This window comes from Microcebus murinus, chromosome 10, assembly GCF_040939455.1.
Source record: "Microcebus murinus isolate Inina chromosome 10, M.murinus_Inina_mat1.0, whole genome shotgun sequence".
In the NCBI taxonomy this organism is placed as follows: domain Eukaryota; kingdom Metazoa; phylum Chordata; class Mammalia; order Primates; family Cheirogaleidae; genus Microcebus; species Microcebus murinus.
Window position 1 is genome coordinate 60,664,970 of NC_134113.1, and position 19,571 is coordinate 60,684,540.

The 19,571-nt window shown below is 42.9% G+C and overlaps 1 protein-coding gene across 2 annotated transcripts in view; it reads right to left on the reverse strand.

The window, feature by feature from the left end:
- CS (citrate synthase) overlaps positions 1–15,076 on the reverse strand; it is a 28,260-nt gene extending 13,184 nt beyond the window's left edge. The window contains exons 1-3 of one of the 2 annotated variants that reach the window (XM_012753767.2): positions 14,848–15,076; positions 1,285–1,335; positions 509–616 (exon numbers count right to left, since the gene is read on the reverse strand). In XM_012753767.2, coding sequence (XP_012609221.1) covers positions 509–616; positions 1,285–1,335; positions 14,848–14,889 — 201 coding nt within the window. In that variant the 5' untranslated portion in view covers positions 14,890–15,076. Of the gene's footprint in view, positions 1–508; positions 617–1,284; positions 1,336–14,585; positions 14,721–14,847 lie in introns of those variants that run through there. The other variant, XM_076007362.1, reaches the window with a different exon arrangement.
- Positions 15,077–19,571: the final 4,495 nt, after the last annotated feature.

Consider the following 19,571-nt stretch of genomic DNA (forward strand, 5'->3'; position numbering starts at 1 on the left):
CTGCTTCCTTTTCTTACTGTATTTTATTTTTTCTCCTGCCCACTCTTAGCCCCCTTAACTCCTAAGTCCCATCAACCAAAGTAAACAGAATGAGATATATTATAGGGGAAGAGGTGGAGACCAATGGCCAAAAACTGCTGTGAAACTATCATCTGAGCTGCTCAGACTCTTAAGTCTGGGGAAAACTCATTCTAATACTGTTCTAGAGGGCCTACCAGGGCTGTGGTTTAACTAGATGGTTGGCATAGCATCAATCAAAAACACAGAGTCCTGGCCCCAAAAGCTGAGGGACTGGGAATAGAAACTTCATCCATCCTTCCCATAGGTGAATTAGATTAAGCGCAACTATTAAATCTGTAGAAAATAACAATCTAATCTCAAATGAACACCATAAACCCCAAACATCATCTTGTATGGGACACAATGCTTCTGAACAGTAAGTGAATAGTGCTTTTGTTGAAGCACATTACAGAGCTACTTTTCCGGGCCAAGGTCCCACAACCCTTACCATGTCCACAGTGATTTGGCCCACCACTGTCTTGCCATGTTGCTGCCTGAAGGTCTTAATTCTGGCCTGCTCTTTAGGTATCAGATCAGCCAATATGTCTTTCAAATTCTAAAAAGAGAAGTAGAAGGGCTAAGTGATCATCAAAAAGTTTATTAGGAGGGAGGGGGGGCATGGGCAATATACATAACCTTAACATTTGTACCCCCATAATATGCTGAAATAAAAGAAAAAAACGTTTATTAGATTTCCTGCAAGTAAGTATATGAAGACTTGCTTTTTAGAATTTGGTTTTCTGTATCTACCCGGGAAGTCTGGTTAACTATTACTATTATATATACATGAGGATAAAAGAATTAGGCAGGGGAGGAAGGAATGAGTATTGTTCAATGGGTACAATTTTAATCTGGGAAGATAAAAAAGTTATGGAGATGGATGGTGGCGATGGCTGCACAATAATGTAAATGCACTTATTGCCATTGAATCATATACTTAAATTATTAAATTGGTAAATTTTATATTATGTACATTTTACCACAATTTAAAATATTTAAATTTTAAAGAAAGAATTAAGCAAAAGTATCTGATATTCCCACTTTACTATACCATTGAGTAAATTATTTCTTAAAATAGTAATATAGTAATAGTAGTTATAATAATAATAATAATGGACACTTCTAGGAGATACTCAGGACAGTAACAAGAGAATAAGAGACCAGGTGGTCCCCAAATCCTCTGTTCCACAGCCCAACAATTCTGTCTTCTTTTCCAAACCTTACCGTGGAGGAAGCACTGGCATGCCGGGCAGCAAAAACAACACAGGATGCATTCTACAAAGCAAAAATAAAAACGTTATGTAAAAGTTACTCCTTCCTCCTTTGTATTAACAAGAAAGAGTTACAGTGACTCAACCTCTCTCTCTTCATCTTAGCCTCTTAGGATAGTTTGACATAAGAAAGCTGTAAAAGATTTCCAAACATTCTGTGAAGAAAAAGAAAAAAACAAAAAAAAAAAGAAAGCTGTAAAAGGCCCTGAACAGCTTGGAAGGAGTTATCAGTCTGGAAACGGCATCAGGTTTAACTCTGCTTCTTGTATTCATAGCTTCACTAGCATTCTCTGAAGAGTCTTTCCCATTATCTGGGTTCCAGAGCAGGGCAGTTGTTGAGTATCCAGTCCATCTAGATCTAGCTGTCACTATTTCTGAGTGGTCCCAAGGAAAAACAAATGAGGACACTGACCAATTACTTAATGCTGCTAGTAAGATGTCTCCTGCACCTGGTCTTTTGGCAGGACTTCAACCTTTCCAGTCTAGGAAAACCCACAGGCAGAGGGCAGCCTTACAATACTACTAACCCTCCTAGAAAAAGCACAGAAGACAGAGAAACAACTATCTACAAAGAAACAACTGACAGAAAACTACTCAACAGCAGCAATGGAAATGTTTTTTGGCCTCACTCTTGCTCAGGCTGGTTTTGAACTCCCAAGGTGCGAGGATTACAGATGTGAGCCACTGGGCCTGGCTTTGAAAATTTTCTAAAAGAGTGCCAAGAGACAATAATTATTAAGCTAGAGTTTTGTGTGTGTATGTGAACAACTTAACAAAGAGGGAGGGCCCTTTTTTTATGACAGGGGGGCCCGTTCATCATCTGTGGCTAATGTATCTTGCTTTTGCTCTGTAAATCTATATCTCAGTCTTGCTCTGTGAACCTATCTTGCCCTTCCTCAATAAACTTTGTTTCATGCTTGCCTTGCAAAAAACAAAGAAAACACCAAAAACCAAAACACAAAGAGGGAGAGAAAGACAGACATTTTCAGATAAACAAAAGGATAAAAAAAAAACTGTGAGTAGGCCGGGCGCGGTGGCTCACGCCTGTAATCCTAGCTCTCTGGGAGGCCGAGGCGGGCAGATTGTTCGAGGTCAGGAGTTCAAAACCAGCCTGAGCAAGAGTGAGACCCCGTCTCTACTATAAATACAAAGAAATTAATTGGCCAACTGATATATATATAAAAAATTAGCCAGGCATCATGGCACATGCCTGTAGTCCCAGCTACTCGGGAGGCTGAGGCAGTAGGATCGCTTGAGCCCAGGAGTTTGAGGTTGCTGTGAGCTAGGCTGATGCCACGGCACTCACTCTAGCCTGGACAACAAAGCGAGACTGTCTCAAAAAAACCTGTGAGTTTATCATCTACACTACCTGTACTAAAAGAATTTTAAAAGATATACTTTAGGAAGTAATTAAGAAAATTATCGAGAAAGATGAGCCTGAGACTCAAGAAGGCTACCTATCCTTCACTGCAGAGATAAACAGCATGGATAGCTTACGTTTTTCTATGTGTAGGGGTAGGTTCCCCCACATCCCTGCAAAGAGAAACTACTTTCTATAAGAAGACTACAAAATTCCAACAGAAGTTCAACACCAACTTAGAAATAAGATGACCAATTATACTGATAATTAGGAAAAAGGACTTAGACAAGAAAATTAACTTTTCTACACTAGATTTTTTTGAAGAAAAAATGAGTCAAGCCTCAGATTCCTGCTCTATAGTATGATGCTAATACTCATCACATACCTCACAGGATTGTCTTGTGATAATTAAATTATAGTGGATGTGAAAGTCCTTTGCAAATTAAGATTACACATGCACACAAACTAAACCTGGAATAAATCTACACCTTTCCCCCTTATGCCAAAAGGCCTTTTCTAGTAATTATTGCACTGTTGTCTGGCTGTGCAGAAAATCATTTGAACAGGTTGTACTGTATAAATTACAAAAAGCTACATGCTTAGGGTGAGAGTTCTGTAGGGCAGGAGGCTTTTTAGAATGTACTGTCCCTCCCTATTTCTGTTGGGGCAGGTGGGGAGGACCGAAAGGAAAAAAGGCCCTTCAGAAAAGGCTATTTTAAAAGAATCAATCCAAAGCTAAATTCAGAGAACATTAAGGCAAGCCAATATGTTCCTAAGGCAAAGGGGGAATGCCTTAATAGGGCTGTCCTTAACTCCGTTTCTTAACCTCCTGAACAGTCTCCTTTAGCTCAAATCTTCACCTGGGCAAGAAGTAGGAAACACAAAAATCCCTTCACAGTCTCTTCACCCTACATAGGGTGAATAGAAAAAATTAATCCTAGCACTCTGGGAAGCCAAGGCGGGAGAATAGCTCAAGATCAGGAGTTCAAAACCAGCCTGAGCAAGAGTGAGACACCCATCTCTACTAAAAATAAAAAGAAATTAATTGATCAACTAAAAACATATATAGAAAAAAAAATTAGCTGGGCATGGTGGCACATGCCTGTAGTCCCAGCTACTCAGGAGGCTGAGGCAGAAGGATTGCTTGAGCCCAGGAGTTTGAGGTTGCTATGAGCTAGGCTGACACCACAGCACTCTAGCCCAGGCAATAGAGTGAGACTCTGTCTCAAAAAAAAAAAAAAAAAAAAATAGAGTGGTCAAGGGAAGACATGTGAATGAGTTTAAACTATTGTTTATAGAGTTAACCTTGTTTAAGCTATTCCATGTTCCAGAGGCCCCATCTCTCAGGGACCACATCAGTAGACCTTTTAATTGTGGGTTGTTGTTTATTGTGGTTTTGTTGTTTTTGAAGCAGTTGCAGGGTACAGATCATTGAAAAAAGTTGAAATTTCTCTGTAATGATAATTTTTGCACTTCTAAACCATCCTTAAGTTTTTATAATGCCTAGCTGCTTCACTGGCAAGAGAGAGGATTATAAGAATAGTTTAAGATTAAATCCTAGGTAAAAAAAAAAAAAAAAATCTATCCAAGCTCAACAGATAGAATGAGCCCAAATCTTACGGTGAAATTCCTTCAGGTTGGAGGTCTTTCTTCTACCAATATGGACATAAAATAAAAGGTTTTCTTTCACTGTGAGAGAACTGCTAGAGCTGTTCTCCTTTTACTTCATTAAACATTAAAAAAACAAAAACAAAAACACCAAAGAGGAAACCAGAAAAAAAAGGTCACCTAACTAGGCTGTAAGAATGCAACATCATTTAAAAGGGATCAAATAGGCCATGACTGCTGTTTAGTTACCACCATCTCTCAAATTTGTTTATATGACTGTTACTTTAAGAAATGGTTAAGGAAAGGCAATTAACCTATCTCCCACTTCCACCCTCAGCAAAATCTTAATTTCTTTTGTAGAGAGCTTCTTTGCCATTTAACAAGCCGCCTCAGGAATAAAATAAAGAGAGCTGATCTTCACTGTCCCTAACCTTGATCATCAGCACTTCTGAGGCAGATCTCCAATTTGCAAAGCAACACCAGTTTGTAGACAGCTTGCCTATGTGCTTACAGAATAAAACTAGTATATTGTTTTACTTCTCTGTCACTTATTGGCTATGGGACCCTAACCAAACCATTTAACCTTTATGTGCCTCAGTTTCCTTATCTATAGAATGGGAATAATAATAGTACCTACCTCAAAGGACTGTTATGAGGATTAAGTAAGTATTTACAAAGCACTTAAAACTGTATCTGACATATAGCAAGTGCTATGTATTTGTTATATAATAAATATGTAAAATAAAAGTATAGCCACTTCCTAGCACCCACCAGTGTCAGGTTTAGTCATGTTTTTTGCTAACTCTGAATGAAGCTTGGAAAACCAAAGAAATCAGAACGATTTTAAACGAAGCAATTCATTGATAAAACTGTTCGAAGGGGAGAGTAGGAAAAATTCAAGTTAGGACAACTCTATCCAATGACGCAGAGTTCACAGCATTTGATTTGGAGTAACAAAATCTGGGTCTTAGCACCAGCTCCATTACTAAACAGCTGAGACAATCAAAGTAAAATAATTAACTACTGCTTCCCTTCCCATTTCCATATTTAAGATAACTGCTTAAATCAGAGTCTGATCCTCAGGCTCCAATAAGGACATATATAAAGGTACTCAAAAGTTTTATTACAGGCCGGGCGCGGTGGCTCACGCCTGTAATCCTAGCACTCTGGGAGGCCGAGGCGGGCGGATTGTTCGAGTTCAGAAGTTCGAAACCAGCCTGAGCAAGAGCGAGACCCCGTCTCTACTATAAATAGAAAGAAATTAATTGGCCAACTAATATACATAGAAAAAATTAGCCGGGCATGGTGGCACATGCCTGTAGTCCCAGCTACTCGGGAGGCTGAGGCAGGAGGATCGCTTGAGCCCAGGAGTTTGAGGTTGCTGTGAGCTAGCCTGACGCCACGGCACTCACTCTAGTCTGGACAACAAAGCGAGACTCTGTCTCAAAAAAAAAAAAAAAAAAAAAAGTTTTATTACTTAAAATGTGACCTTCTAGCCAGCAGTATTACCGTGTTTCCCCCAAAATAAGACAGGGTCTTATATTTATTTTTCCTCAAGAAGACACCCTAGGGCTTATTTTCAGGGGGTGTGTTATTTTTTTTTTTAAGTACAGTACAACAATCTACATTTATTCAAATATAGTTAAGTTGGCTTATTTGATCCCTTTTAGATGATGTTGCATTCTTACAGCCTAGTTAGGTGACCTTTTCTTTCTGGTTTCCTCTTTGGTGTTTTTGGTTTTGTTTTTTTAATGTTTAATGAAGTAAAAGGAGAACAGCTCTAGCAGTTCTCTCACAGTGAAAACCCTTTATTGTATGTCCATATCGGTAGAAGAAAGACCTCCAACCTGAAGGAATTTCACCGTAAGATTTGGGCTCATTCTATCTGTTGAGCTTGGATAGATCTTTTTTTTTTTTACCTAGGATTTAATCTTAAACTATTCTGGAACATCATAACTCTCCAAACCCCAAATTCCATCCTGAATTTCTTTTATTTTTTTTTTATTTTTATTTTTTTTCCAGCATATTGTGGAGGTACAAATGCCCTTGCCCTCCTTCCCCCTCCAGTCAGAGCTTCAAGCACGTCTATCTCCCAGTTGGTGCACACTGCATTCATTATGTATGTATAAATCCATCCCCTCCCCCCACCTGCCCTATCCTGAATTTCTTGTGACTCTATTTCCTTTAGAACCATTGGCCCCGATCTCTCATGTCAAGCAACAGAGCTCTCATGGGGCAGATGAGAAGGGTTGCTGGCATAGCCATGCCCATCGCTAGGTCTTATTTTGGTGGTAGGGCTTATATCGCGTAAATGCTTAGAAATCCTGCTAGGGCTTATTTTATGGTTAAGTCTTATTTTCGGGGAAACACGGTAGTATTACTCAGAGCTTGTTAGAAATGCAGAATCTTGGCTGAGCGTGGTAGCTCACACCTGTAATCCTAGTACTCTGGGAGGCCAAGGCCAGTGGATCGCTCAAGGTCAGGAGTTGGAAACCAGCCTGAACAAGAGCAAGACCCCATCTCTACTAAAAATATAAAGAAATTAATTGTCCAACTAAAAATCTATAGAAAAAATTAGCTGGGCATCGTGGTGTATGCCTGTAGTCCCAGCTACTTGAGAAGGTGAGGCAGAAGGATCACTTGAGCCCAGCAGTTTGAGGTTGCTGTGAGCTAGGCTCTAGCTCGGGCAACACAGTGAGACTCTGTCTCAAAAAAAAAAAAGAAATGCAGAATCTTGCACCTCAGACCTACTGAATCCAGATCTGTAGTTTAGTATTTTTAAATTTCAGAATACTTTGGGGGTACAAATGTTTGGTTACATAAATTGCTTTTGTACAGTTTGAGTTAAAGTTATTGTGTCTGGTAGATGTGAATTTAGCCATCTCCTCCTCCCCTCTCCAAGACCTGCAGTTTAGATGTGGCATTATCAAGAAGCAAGTCCTAAATTCAGCTTCTGCTACTTTCCTGCTTTATTATCTTGGTTATGTGATCTAATTTCTCTAAGTCTCAGTTTTCGCATCTCTAAAATGGCAATAATAAAAGCCAATTTTAGGATCAGCGTGGCTCATGCCTGTAATCCCAGCACTTTGAGAGGCTCAAGTGGGAGGATTGCTTGAGGCCAGGAGTTGGAGACCCAGCCTGGGCAACATAAGATCCCATCTCTTAAAAAAAGAAAGAAAAAGAAAAAAAAAGTTAGCCAGGTGTAATGGTGCAGCCCTGTAGTCTTACTCAGGAGGCTAAGGCAGGAAGATCACTTGAGCCCAGGAGTTCAAGGCTACGGAGAAATGATCATGCCACTGCACTCCAGCCTGAGCGACAGAGTGATAATTTGCATAAAAGCACATAGAACAATGGCTTGTACATCACTGAATTCAATAAATATTTCTTAGAAATGTGTTGGCTTATTACCTACCATCACATGTCAGAATTCTTTCCTGGAGTTGGATTCCAGGAAAGAGGCAGTCAAGCCTGAGGAGGAAGTGAATGGATAATTCCTTCCAGTTGCGGAACAGGTAAAGCCCCAATTTCTTTTAAAGGGCCTCTTGACCAACCTGGGGGGAGTCTCAGGGAGAGGAAACAAATTTAAGTAACCCTAATCTCCACCAGCAGAGCAAATGACTCTAGACAGGAGATGCTTGAGGACCATCACACCTAAAGTTGCACACCCTATTTCCTCTATCCCCTGGCTGTGAAAGAAAGCAGCTGAATGGCTTTGTACAGTACATTCAGTTTATACTCACTGATGGGACAGGCAGATTACAAACCTCTGAGTCATTTCTGAACTTTAACCTCTCAGCTCCTCCCTCAGCCTTGGAGGTGTGGCAGCTGAGCTTTTGGCTTCTGGTTGCATACCACCTGTAGAGTCACTCTACTGGAACAGCAGCTGTCAGGTGAATCAGGCAGTCCACCTCACTCAATAGGTCAGCTCCTTCATGGGGAGAGATGAAGAGAGCTGCTTCCAAAGACAAAGGCTTGGCTCACTATGTCTGATGGCTAGTATTCTCTACAGGGTCGGGGTGGGCATATCACAATCACTAAGAGGCTTTTTCAAACCTCATATGCTACCACTCCCTTACCAGATGTCTAGTGAGTCTGCTATTATTGACAGAAATGAGCTGTAGCTCCCAAATGTGCTAGGATACGGAAAAATGTAACAATTAAAAGAACCTCTATCTTAAAGGGCTAAGAGAGGAGAAAGACTAATTAGTATATGCAGGAAATTCTGCCAAAGATTTGCCTATAATATTTAGAGTAGTCTACGAATAGGGTATTGGCCAAATCACTTACTTATCAATCAACTACTCCCTTTTCCAAATTGTGTAATCAACAGAATCCTATTTGGATAACCACTTACTCCATAATGTAGTTATTTCTTACTTCTCTTACCCTAAATCATCATTGGTCCACATTTAGGACCTTCACTCTACAGGGGAGAAGCCGAATTTTATTTGATTCTCCATCCTCAGCACATCAAGACTATATTCCACCACATATCCACATGACCAACATTAAAACCTTGAGAGATGCTCCTGATTTTGAGAGGGTCCTTACCTATCAATAAAATCAGAGCTAGCCAAGCCAGCAGGACTGGCTTAGCTGATGGAACACACACAATACACTAACAACCAGTGGGAAAAATCTTGTCCCTACAGTCTTCCAATGCAGAAGGAACAACTTGTATTAAAAGGAAATGAATACGTGTAGGACAAAGGCTCCTCTCTCCCCAGAACCAGGTCAGAGGACTAAAGCCATTTAATGTCTGTGTTTCATAACAGTGATACTGGAAGTCAGCCTGCACTACTTAGTCAGGCCATGTAATAGCCTGAGCAGCGTAAGCTACAGAGCTCACACTTTGACCCCCTTAATGCTCACAGGAGTTTATCTCTTTCTTTGTCTTTTTTTTTTGAACAGAGTCTCTCTCTGTCACCCTGACTGGAATGCAATGGTATCATCATAGTTCACTGCAATCTCAAACTCCTGGGCTCCAGTGATCCTCCTGCCTCAGCCTCCTGGGTAGCTGAGACTACAAGCACACACCACCACTCCCTCTCTAATTTTTGCTATTTTTGGTAGAGACTGGTCTCACTCTTGCTCAGGCTGGCCTTGAACTCCTGACCTCAAGTGATCCTCCTACCTCAGCCTCCCAGAGGGCTAGAATTACAGTCATGAGCAACCGCACCCAAACAGGAGTTTCTTTAATAATTTTACCCAAATGTCATTTTTTTTTTTTTTTGAAACAGAGTCTCGCTTTGTTGCCCAGGCTAGAGTGAGTGCCGTGGTGTCAGCCTAGCTCACAGCAACCTCAAACTCCTGGGCTCGAGCGATCCTTCTGTCTCAGCCTCCCGAGTAGCTGGGACTACAGGCATGCACCACCATGCCTGGCTAATTTTTTTTTTTATATATGTATCAGTTGGCCAATTAGTTTCTTTCTATTTATAGTAGAGATGGGGTCTCGCTCTTGCTCAGGCTGGTTTTGAACTCCTGACCTTGAGCAATCCGCCCGCCTCAGCCTCCCAGAGAGCTAGGATTACAGGCGTGAGCCACCGTGCCCGGCCCAAATGTAATTTTACAACAGTCTCTTGCCTAAACATTCACTGATCAATCAGTAAAGAAGACTGCTAAAGATAATACTTCAGCCTAAGAATCAATAGTCCTGAATTTTCCTTTAGTAGAAACCCTTACCATTCTTTAACAAATGTCTTGAACACCTACTTATTATATGTACACTAGTGAATAAAGCATATAAGATCTGTCACCATATACTTTCTCAGAAACTAGAAACTATTCCCTCACTTCTGCTAGGAGTTCTTACAAGTTTTAGCGACTAACACTTTGCTTTCAGCTCCTAACACTTTCCTCCTTTTTTCCCAAATGCCTTTTCTTAAGGCATTTGGGGAAACAGGCCTCAGAAGAAAAACCCAGAGAAAACAGCCTAAAGCACATTGCTGCTTAGAATGGTTACTTTTTTTTTTTTTTATTATTTCGGCATATTGTGGGGGTACAGATTTTAAGGTTTCAATAAATGCCCATTTCTCCCCCTCCCCCCAAGAGAATGGTTACTTTTGAAGTCCATTTTAAAAATAATCAGTCATCCAAAAAACAATGCCCAAACACTCAAAGTTTCCTATAATGCATCCAATAAAGTTCAAACTAAAAGGCCTGCATGTGGCTTTATTGGCCTAACAGTAAGGTCCGGGGACTACCAACCATCATCAGTCTCTAACAGTCAACTGAAGTCATTAAAAAATTATAAGTTTCCTGATATCATCCCACCTGTGCTGAATCATAATCTGAAGGTAGGATCCAGGAATCTGCAATGTGAACAGTATTCCAGGTGATGATGCCCACTGTGAGCTTATAGACCTTTTAAAATGGAATCATGTTAAAATAAAGAGACCTAAAGAATCTGAGAACTGAAAGATGAACACCAAGAAAGAACTCTTGGCCGGGCATAGTGGCTCAGGCCTGTAATCCTAGCACTCTGGGAAGCCGGATCACTCAAGGTCAGGAGTTTGAAACCACCCTGAGCAAGAGCGAGACCCCATCTCTACTAAAAATAGAAAGAAAATTAACTGGCCAACTAAAATATTTAGAAAAAATTAGCCAGGCATGGTAGCGCATGCCTATAGTCCCAGCTACTCAGGAGGCTGAGGCAGTAGGATTGCCTGAGCCCAGGAGTGTGAGGGTGCTGTGAGCTAGGCTGACACCATGGCACTCTAGCCTGGGCAACAGAGTCTCAAAAAAAAAAAAAAAAAAAAAAGAAAGAAAGAAAAAGAAAAAAGAAAAGAAAAAGAAAAAGAAAGAACCTTGCTAAAGTTGCTTCACCAAGGTTTTAAATTTCAAATCCTACTCAACTCTATCACATAAACCATTGACATAGGGCAGAATTATTATTGACACAGGGCAGAATTATTGTGTGGCTTTAGTGGGATCCACCAAGTCTGGTTTCCTTTCTACTGCCCACTTGGATTCTAAGAACCAGGAATGCCAGTCCTTCCTTCTCTGATAGTCTACTTCACTGCTGCCCTAGGTGCCTTCCCTTGCCTATGCATCATTCATTCACCTACTACCAACCTAAAGGCCACCAGAAAAAACAAAGTTGAAGCTGGGCATGATGGTTCATGCCTGTAATCTCAGTCACTCAAGAGGCTGAGGCTGGAGGATTGCTTGAGGTCAGGGGTTAAGACCAGCCTGGGTGACATAGCAAGACCTCATCCTTAAAAAAAATTTTTTTTAAATTAGCTGGGTGCAGCTGGGCATGGTGGCTCACGCCTGTAATCCTAGCACTCTCAAAGGCTGAGGCAGGTGGATCCCTCAAGGTCAGGAGTTCAAAACCAGCCTGAGCGAGACCCTGTCTCTACTAAAAATAGAAAGAAATTGACCAACTAAAAAAATATATATAGAAAAAGTTAGCCGGGCATGGTGGTGCATGCCTGTAGTCCCAGCTACTCAGGAGGCTGAGGCAGCAGGATCGCTTGAGCCCAGGAGATTGAGGTTGCTGTAAGCTAGGCTGATGCCACGGCACTCACTCTAGCCTGAGCAACAAAGTGAGACTCTACCTCAAAAAAATAAATAAATAAAAAATAAATTAGCTGGGTGTGTGGCTCACACCTGTAGTCTCAGCTACTCAGGAGGCTAAGGTCATTCAAGCTCAGGAGTTTGAGGCTACAGTGAGCTATGATCATGCCATCGCACTGCAACCTGAGCAAAGCAAGACCCCATGTCAAAAAAAAAAAGAAAAGAAAAAGGTAAAAGAACAAATGCAATCATCCCATCACTAGCACCCCATAGGCTCTACCCATCTCCCTCTTCAATCCATCTAGTAGTAAGCATCTGGGAATCACTGTTACTTTGGGTAGGCTGACAGTCAAAGTCAAGACATAGAAATCTGAAACCTTGCTTTGAAAAAGCTTTGGCCTTTAAAAAATCAACTAACTTTAGCTAGGGGTGTTTAAGCATGTTGACTTCAAGAGTCCAGAAGTGAACTGTAGTCCTACTTCAATTCCCAGCCCAAATCTAAACCCAGAGCATCTGTGAAAAGATATTATGTCACAAAGCTGGGACACTCACAGATAATACTAAGGCCATTGCTTAGCATTAATTCATTTGACAAACAAGAACTCAAATAATGTCAATGCTCTGAATTAGTCTAACTCAGTTGTTCATTTAAATCATCTGACAGTGGGTAAAATGGAACAATAGAACAATGACTAGTATTTCTGTCTCCTAGCAAGGTTAAAAAAATATTTTCTCAGAAAAGTGAAACTATATCTGACCTTGAGATTCAAAGTGGTAGGGGTCAGTCAGTTCTCCCAGGTCAGAAGACTATCTTGCCCTCTAAAGCCTACCTTAATAGCAAAAGTAAAATCTATTATCAGTTATGACTACCACTAGACACAGTCTAATCTAGAAAGCTCAAGCAGATGCTAGCAATGCTGACAAGTTGAAAGGCTTCTTGGTGTCTTGGTCATATTGCTTAATTCTCAGGAAATATACACTCTTAAGTTTGTTGGGCTTTACTGGTTTTAAGTGTCAAAAGCCTTCTAATAACTTTCAATTTACTGGTTTCTAGGATCCTCAGGGCTAACTTTAAGAGGAGAGTAAAGATAATAATATCAAAATTATGTAGCCCTGTCATCCCAAAAATGTTCTGAGCTTCCCTAAGGGCTTAAGGGATAAAATTAATTCAAAAAGTAAATCCAAAGGCTTTTTCAAATTCACTGCAGGGTCAGTCTATCTGGTTTGGGTTAGCAGTTGTGGAATGAGCTAATTATAGTGTCCCCTGTTCTGCCAAAACACTATCTAGAACTTGCTTCATTTCCCAAGAGGTTTCCTTACCCTGTTCCCTGGCAGCAGGAGAAGCAACAGCCAAGTAAGACAAGTATCTCCCAAATGATCAGCTTCTACCTTGCTGCTGGGTAACTGGAAGAACCTCAAGGTAAATCCTACAGGTTTCACTTTATCTCTGCCAACAATGAAAAACGAACACATGGCAAGCCAAAACCAGTCTAAGGCTTTCCTTTTCTTCAGGTGCTAGCAACTTTAAACCATATGCTGAAGAGAAAGCATAGGTTCTTTGCAGAAGTCAAGGTCACTTGTGGGACTGTCCTTGCTTGGATAAGAGGGCTAGGACTCCCTCGGCACAGTAGTTTTTCTGTTTAAAAGGCCAAGTTATTGGCTGGGCTTGGTGGCTCACGCTTGTAATCCTAGCACTCTGGGAGGCCTGAGGCCAGTGGATCACTCAAGGTCAGGAGTTCAAAACCAGCCTGAGCAAAAGCGAGACCCCATCTCTACTAAAAAATAGAAAGAAATTAATTGGCCAATTAAAACATATATAGAAAAAATTAGCCAGGCATGGTGGCACATGCCTGTAGTCCCAGCTACTCGGGAGGCTGAGGTAGGAGGATCGCTTGAGCCTAGGAGTCTGAGGTTGCTGTGAGCGAGGCTGATGCCATGGCACTCTAGCTCAGGCAACAGAGTGAGACTTTGTCTCCAAAAAAACAAACAAATAAATAAAAAGCCAAGTTATTTAGAACCAAAAGTACTGGCAATTTGAAATTGGAGGCACCATTACTTGCAACAATATTTTTAGGATCTCAAAACTAACAATTGTCAAGTAAAGGGCCCTAAAGAATGAAAGGAAGATCCTAGACAGACTTAAGATCAACAGCAACCCCTGGACAAGCAAGTAGTATGACTGGTCATGTGACCTTGGCATTACTATCTCTTGCTGATTATCTTCATTTATTGGCGTGCAATTTGCTGGAACCACCTTTCTGGTTCTTTCTCCAATCATATGTTATAATCATGCAGGAGGTTTTACAGAAGTGCTCCACTCCACCCAAGCTCCTCCTATATAAAGAGTAAGTGAAAGAGTCCCAAGGACAAAGAGGACCTGAGGGTCCCACCTTTCTTTCTTTTCCTTTTTTGCTACCAGAATAGCAAGTCAGGGTCCCACTTTTCTAGCTGAAACTGTTACTGTGTGGTCACTAAAGGTTTAAATAATTGGGTTGGAGAAACGGAAACAAGCAGTTTAGGAACTAACAAGGCCCTTCCTACAAAGCAGAAGACGAAATTAGCCATTGTTCAGCTCTGGCCCACAGACAGTGTGTGCCTATCTTTTCATTTCTGCCACCCCTTTTACCTGTTCACCCCCACCCCTTCTTCCACCAAACAGACTCTTTCCCTAACTCCAGGGAACACCACACCTCTGTTCCCTACAGGCGGCTCGTCTCGGCTCCTTTTTCCAGAGTAACGCATCTCTCCCTCTTCCACCTTAGACATACCAGGTGACAGTAGTGTCGGGCCTACCCACCCGCCAGACTGCAGGCCGGGGCGGGCAGACTTCACTTCACCCCCCACTGCCGAAGAGAAGCGTAGCACATGGCCCTGGGAGCTCCACGCAGGGCAGGCGGCCAGCCCAGCGCAGGGCCCCTTTAAGGCGCGCAGGGGTGCGCGCGGGTGTGGGAGGGAGACCCCGGCGCTTGAGGGCCTGCGGTCGCCTCAGCCCCACCCTGGGATGGCGTGCTCCCTCCCTTAGCTACTCACCTTAGCTCCCAAGAGCCGGGCGGCCGCAGTGAGTAAAGCCATGGCGGGCGAACTCCAGGATCTGGTGGGGAGGGAAAGAGGGGACAGAGCTGGGCAGGAACGGGAGCCGCCGCCGCTGCACCAAAGGCCACGCCAACCGGCGGACAAGGTTGAAAGGAGGCGGCTCAGGGAGAGGGTAGACGAACCCGCGGCGGCGCCCAGCCCGGGGTCCTCAGCAAGGCCCCGCCCACTGCCCAGAACCCGGTCCCGTCCCTCTCAGGGGACTCGCCCTGGGCTCGGCCATTGGCCCGGTGGGGAGGGGGGCGGGACCTGAGCCGTTGACAGCAGTTGTGGCGGGGAGGATTGGATCGCCCGGATTAGGCCAATTGAGAGTGGATGGGTGGCAGTAGGGGGGTGTAGGTGGCTAAATATGTGCCTGAGAACTCAGTTAACTTCTTTTCAGCTTTTTCATTTGGGGTTGGTCCTGAGGTGAATACTAAAGAAAAAGCTCCAGGACTCAACCTTGGAAGGTCGTTGGAAGCCAACTCCTTAAAATACTATCAGGAAAACTGATGTTGCCCACTCCTCCTACCACTTTGGCGCGCTTTCTTGACGAATGTCTTTGGTTAACGACTTCATGGCCATGGAAGTGACATCCATGTGGAAAACAGGCTATGATGCCAGAGATCATTTGCTGCTTGGTGGAGATCATTTGAGGTCAGCAGAAGCCAAGGTTTCATACATACTAATAGATCCCAATGTGTGGAGAAAAGCAAAAGCAGGAGTGTGAATTGAGTGCTTTGTGAAATGTCAGTTCTCTGTGTAATGCCAGGAAATCCAAGTCGTACAAAAGACCTCCTAAAATGAAGGCTTACAGAGCAGGCTAGAGCCTCTGTGTCCTGGGCATTACTCTCACTGCCACTCCAGTCATGTAACCCCAAACACTACATTTAGCCACAAGATTAGGAGCTACAGACCAACCCCTCACCCAAGATCAGGCATTAGGCACCCTCCCTTTTTGTCACCTCACTCCCTTAAGGGCATTGGGCCACTTCTACTTGGCTATCTTCTATACTCCCTTATCCTGTGCTGTCCAAACACCATTAAATGACCCTTGGCTCTAAAATGATCTTCCACACCACTCTCTTAACTTCTCTGGGTAGACAAGATCTCAGGACTTTTGTACCTCCCTAAGCCTGTTGTCACTGACCCAAGGGCAGAGGGGAGCTGACCCAAGGACCAGGGAACCTTATCTATAAACCCCCAGCCCCAATGAAACCCCTTTTATTAATATCTCATCACATAGTGGTAACAAGGTTCAGAGGTCTCAGTACCCATCTAAGCCAGGTTTGGGTAGACCTCTTTTATAAAGAACTTAGTTTATATCTTAGACTTGGAAAAAGAGAAAGAAAACTCCTATTTTCTCTTCCCAAGTTACCTTATTCCCAGCTTCACACCTAACAACCAATGCTTCTCTGACTTGGGGATCAGATAGGTAGGTTTTAGGAAAGAACTTTGGTCTTTCAGTCTTTCTCCACCTGTTCCTCTCTCTGGAATGTAATTTAAATTAAAAAAAGAAAAAAAGGAAAGAACTTCATAAAGAGAAGCCACGCAATGACCCAGAGGAGCATTGACCTCAGCTGATCCCTGGTGACTTCAAAGCTCCATTGATCAATATTTGCTCCAAATTTAGCATCTCACAGAGAATTTCCTCTGGAATAACCCTAGAATAGTCTGACCTGGTTCCTTCCCCCTGGTTAATTATCCACAGAGACTAGCCAACAGACCGAGAGACTGAACTCCAGTTGCCCCAGGAGACAGAGGCAAGCTCAAGGTGAGGCTGCCTGGCCAGGCCCAGTGGCTTACGCCTGTAATTCTAGCCTCTGGGAGGCTGAGGCTGGCAGATTGCTTGAGGTCAGGAGTTCGAAACCAGCCTGAGCAAGAGCGAGACCCTGTCTCTACTATAAATAGAAAGAAATTAATTGGTCAACTAATATATATATATATAAATTTAGCCAGGCATGGTGGAGCATGCCTGTAGTCCTGTGGGGCGCGGTGTCAACGCCATTATAAGTTGGCGCCTGTTTCTGGCTTTGCCTAGAGCAGCTAACAAGTTTAGCGCAGACACAATTGTCGGTTGCCCTGTGGCGCGAGAATGCAAACAAAGGGTCCTGATATGGGCTAATGCTTTGGGGGCTCGACAGTTGAGCGGCCTATTGCAGCTTAGGGGTTATACTTTTGGGGTATATAGTGGCCTGCGCGCTGCCGGGCTGGGTCTTCCGCATCATGTAAGTCTAAAGGGAACCCCATTAAAGCACTGTCAAAAAAACTCCTGTTGCCGCGTCTTCCTTGCTGGCGAGGCGGGCGCGACATAGTCCCAGCTACTTGGGAGGCTGAGGCAGAAGGATTGCTTGAGCCCAGGAGTTTGAGGTTGCTGTGAGCTAGGATGACGCCATGGCACTCACTCTAGCCTGGGCAACAAAGCAAGACTCTGTCCCAAAACAAAAAAAAGGTGAGGCTGTCAAAGGAACAACTATTGAGTGGCCATAGGGTAACCTATTTTGGAGCTTTAGTGATTGGAGGGAGGGTGGGGAACAACAACACTCTGAGCCTTTTGACACTGCATCCTGGAAACTAGTGTCATGAGGACTTCATGGACTTGTTTTCAAGTTTTCCAATCCTTGGCTGGGCGTGGTGGCTCACACCTGTAATCCTAGCACTCTGGGAGGCTGAGGCAGACAGATCGCTCAAGGTCAGGAGTTTGAATCCAATCCTAACATCCATTGCTATAAGTTCAGTTGGAAAGGTCAGAGATCAAAGAGGCTTAATAAATCTCTGAACACTGATAGGACCCGGGCAGGTGGAGAAAATGTTAAGGGAGAAGGATTGGCATGAATAAAACAGCCAAGTGAGCTCTAGGTCTAAATATAAGTAAGTGTAAAACTACAGTGTAAAGGATAGTAAATAAGAACAAAAAATAAAATAAAAAAAAATACAACTAAGTGCCTGGGAACTAGAGGGGGGCGGAGAAAAGGCTGAGCATTGAGGTCACCATGACCTTGGGAGGACCTCTTTAAAATGGACAGGGGCAATGGTGCCCCCTGGTGGCCATAGACGAGTGGGAGAATGCAGCCTAAATTTAAACTCTCTTAAATTACATGAGTAAACCAACCTTCTGTATTTAATACATAATACCTCAAATCTATTGAGTACTATTTCCAGATACTGTCTAAATGCAGTATATGCATTATTTAATTAATCTTCACAACAACTCTAAGATATGTAGATAACATTAGTATCTCTAAGGAGGAAACCAAGGCTTAGATGAAGTATCCTGCCCAGTGTCATAGCTTGGAATTGGCATAGCTAGAATTCACATTGAGGTTGGCCTCACTCCAGAGCCTGTATCATCTTTCTTTTTTCCCCCTAAGGCTAGTCAAGTGAAGCAGTGGAAGTGGAGAAGGAGCAAAGGAATCTATAACTGGTTGTGATCAGTTAGTTGTAAACACCACTGCACTTGGACCACCCCAGAGCCTATATCTTAACTACTAAGCTGTATTGTTTATATTATGATTGGCTGTGAATTATCAGCTGCAAGTCAGTTAAAGGTATTTTTGAGCTGGGCACAGTGGCTCACATCTGTAATCCTAGCACTCTGGGAGGCCGAGGCGGGTAGATCGCTCAAGGTCAGGAGTTAGAAACCAGCCTGAGCAAGAGCGAGACCCCATCTCTACTAAAAATAGAAAGAAATACACTCTGGGAGGCCGAGGCTGGCGGATTGCTTGAGTTCAGGAGTTCGAAACCAGCCTGAGCAAGAGTGAGACCCTGTCTCTACTATAAATAGAAAGAAATTAATTGGCCAACTAGTATATATAGAAAAAATTAGCCAGGCATGGCGGTGCATGCCTGTAGTCCCAGCTACTTGGGAGGCTGAGGCAGTAGGATGGCCTAAGCCCAGGAGTTTGAGGTTACTGTGAGCTAGGCTGACGCCATGGCACTCACTCTAGCCTGGGCAACAAAGCGAGACTCTGTCAAAAAAAGAAAGAAAGAAAGAAAGAAAGAAAGAAAGAAAGAAAGAAAGAGAGAGAGAGAGAGAGAGAGAGAGAGAGAGAGAGAGAGAGGGAGGGAGGGAGGGAGGGAGGGAGGGAGGGAGGGAGGGAAGGAGGAAGGAAGGAAGGAAAGAGAAAAGAAAGAAAAAGAAAAGAAAGAAAAGAAAAGAAAAGAAAGAAAGAAAGAAAGAAAGAAAGAAAGAAAGAAAGAAAGAAAGAAAGAAAGAAAGAAAAGAAAGAAAGAAAGAAATTGGCCAAATAAAAATATATAGAAAAAATTAGCCAGTGTGGTGGCATATGCCTGTAGTTCCAGCTACTTGGGAAGCTGAGGCAGTAGAATTGCTTGAGCCCAGGAGTTTGAGGTTGCTGTGAGCTAGGCTGATGCCACGGCACTCTAGCCCAGGCAAAAGAGTGAGACTCTATCTCAAAAAAAAAAAAAGGGTATTTTTGAGTCATTGTCAACTGTGTCCTGGGGACATCAGCTCAGTGTGTTGCTATATTTAAAGATATTTTAAGTCAGGTGTGATGGCACATGCCTCTTGTCTCAGTTACTTGGGAGGCTGAGGTAGGTGTATTGTTTGAGCCCAGAAGTTTGAGGCCATAGTGTGCTATGATCACATCTGTGAATAGCTACTGCCTTTTTGACTGGGCAACATAGCAAGAGCCCATCCTAAAAAAAATAAAATAGGTAGGGTG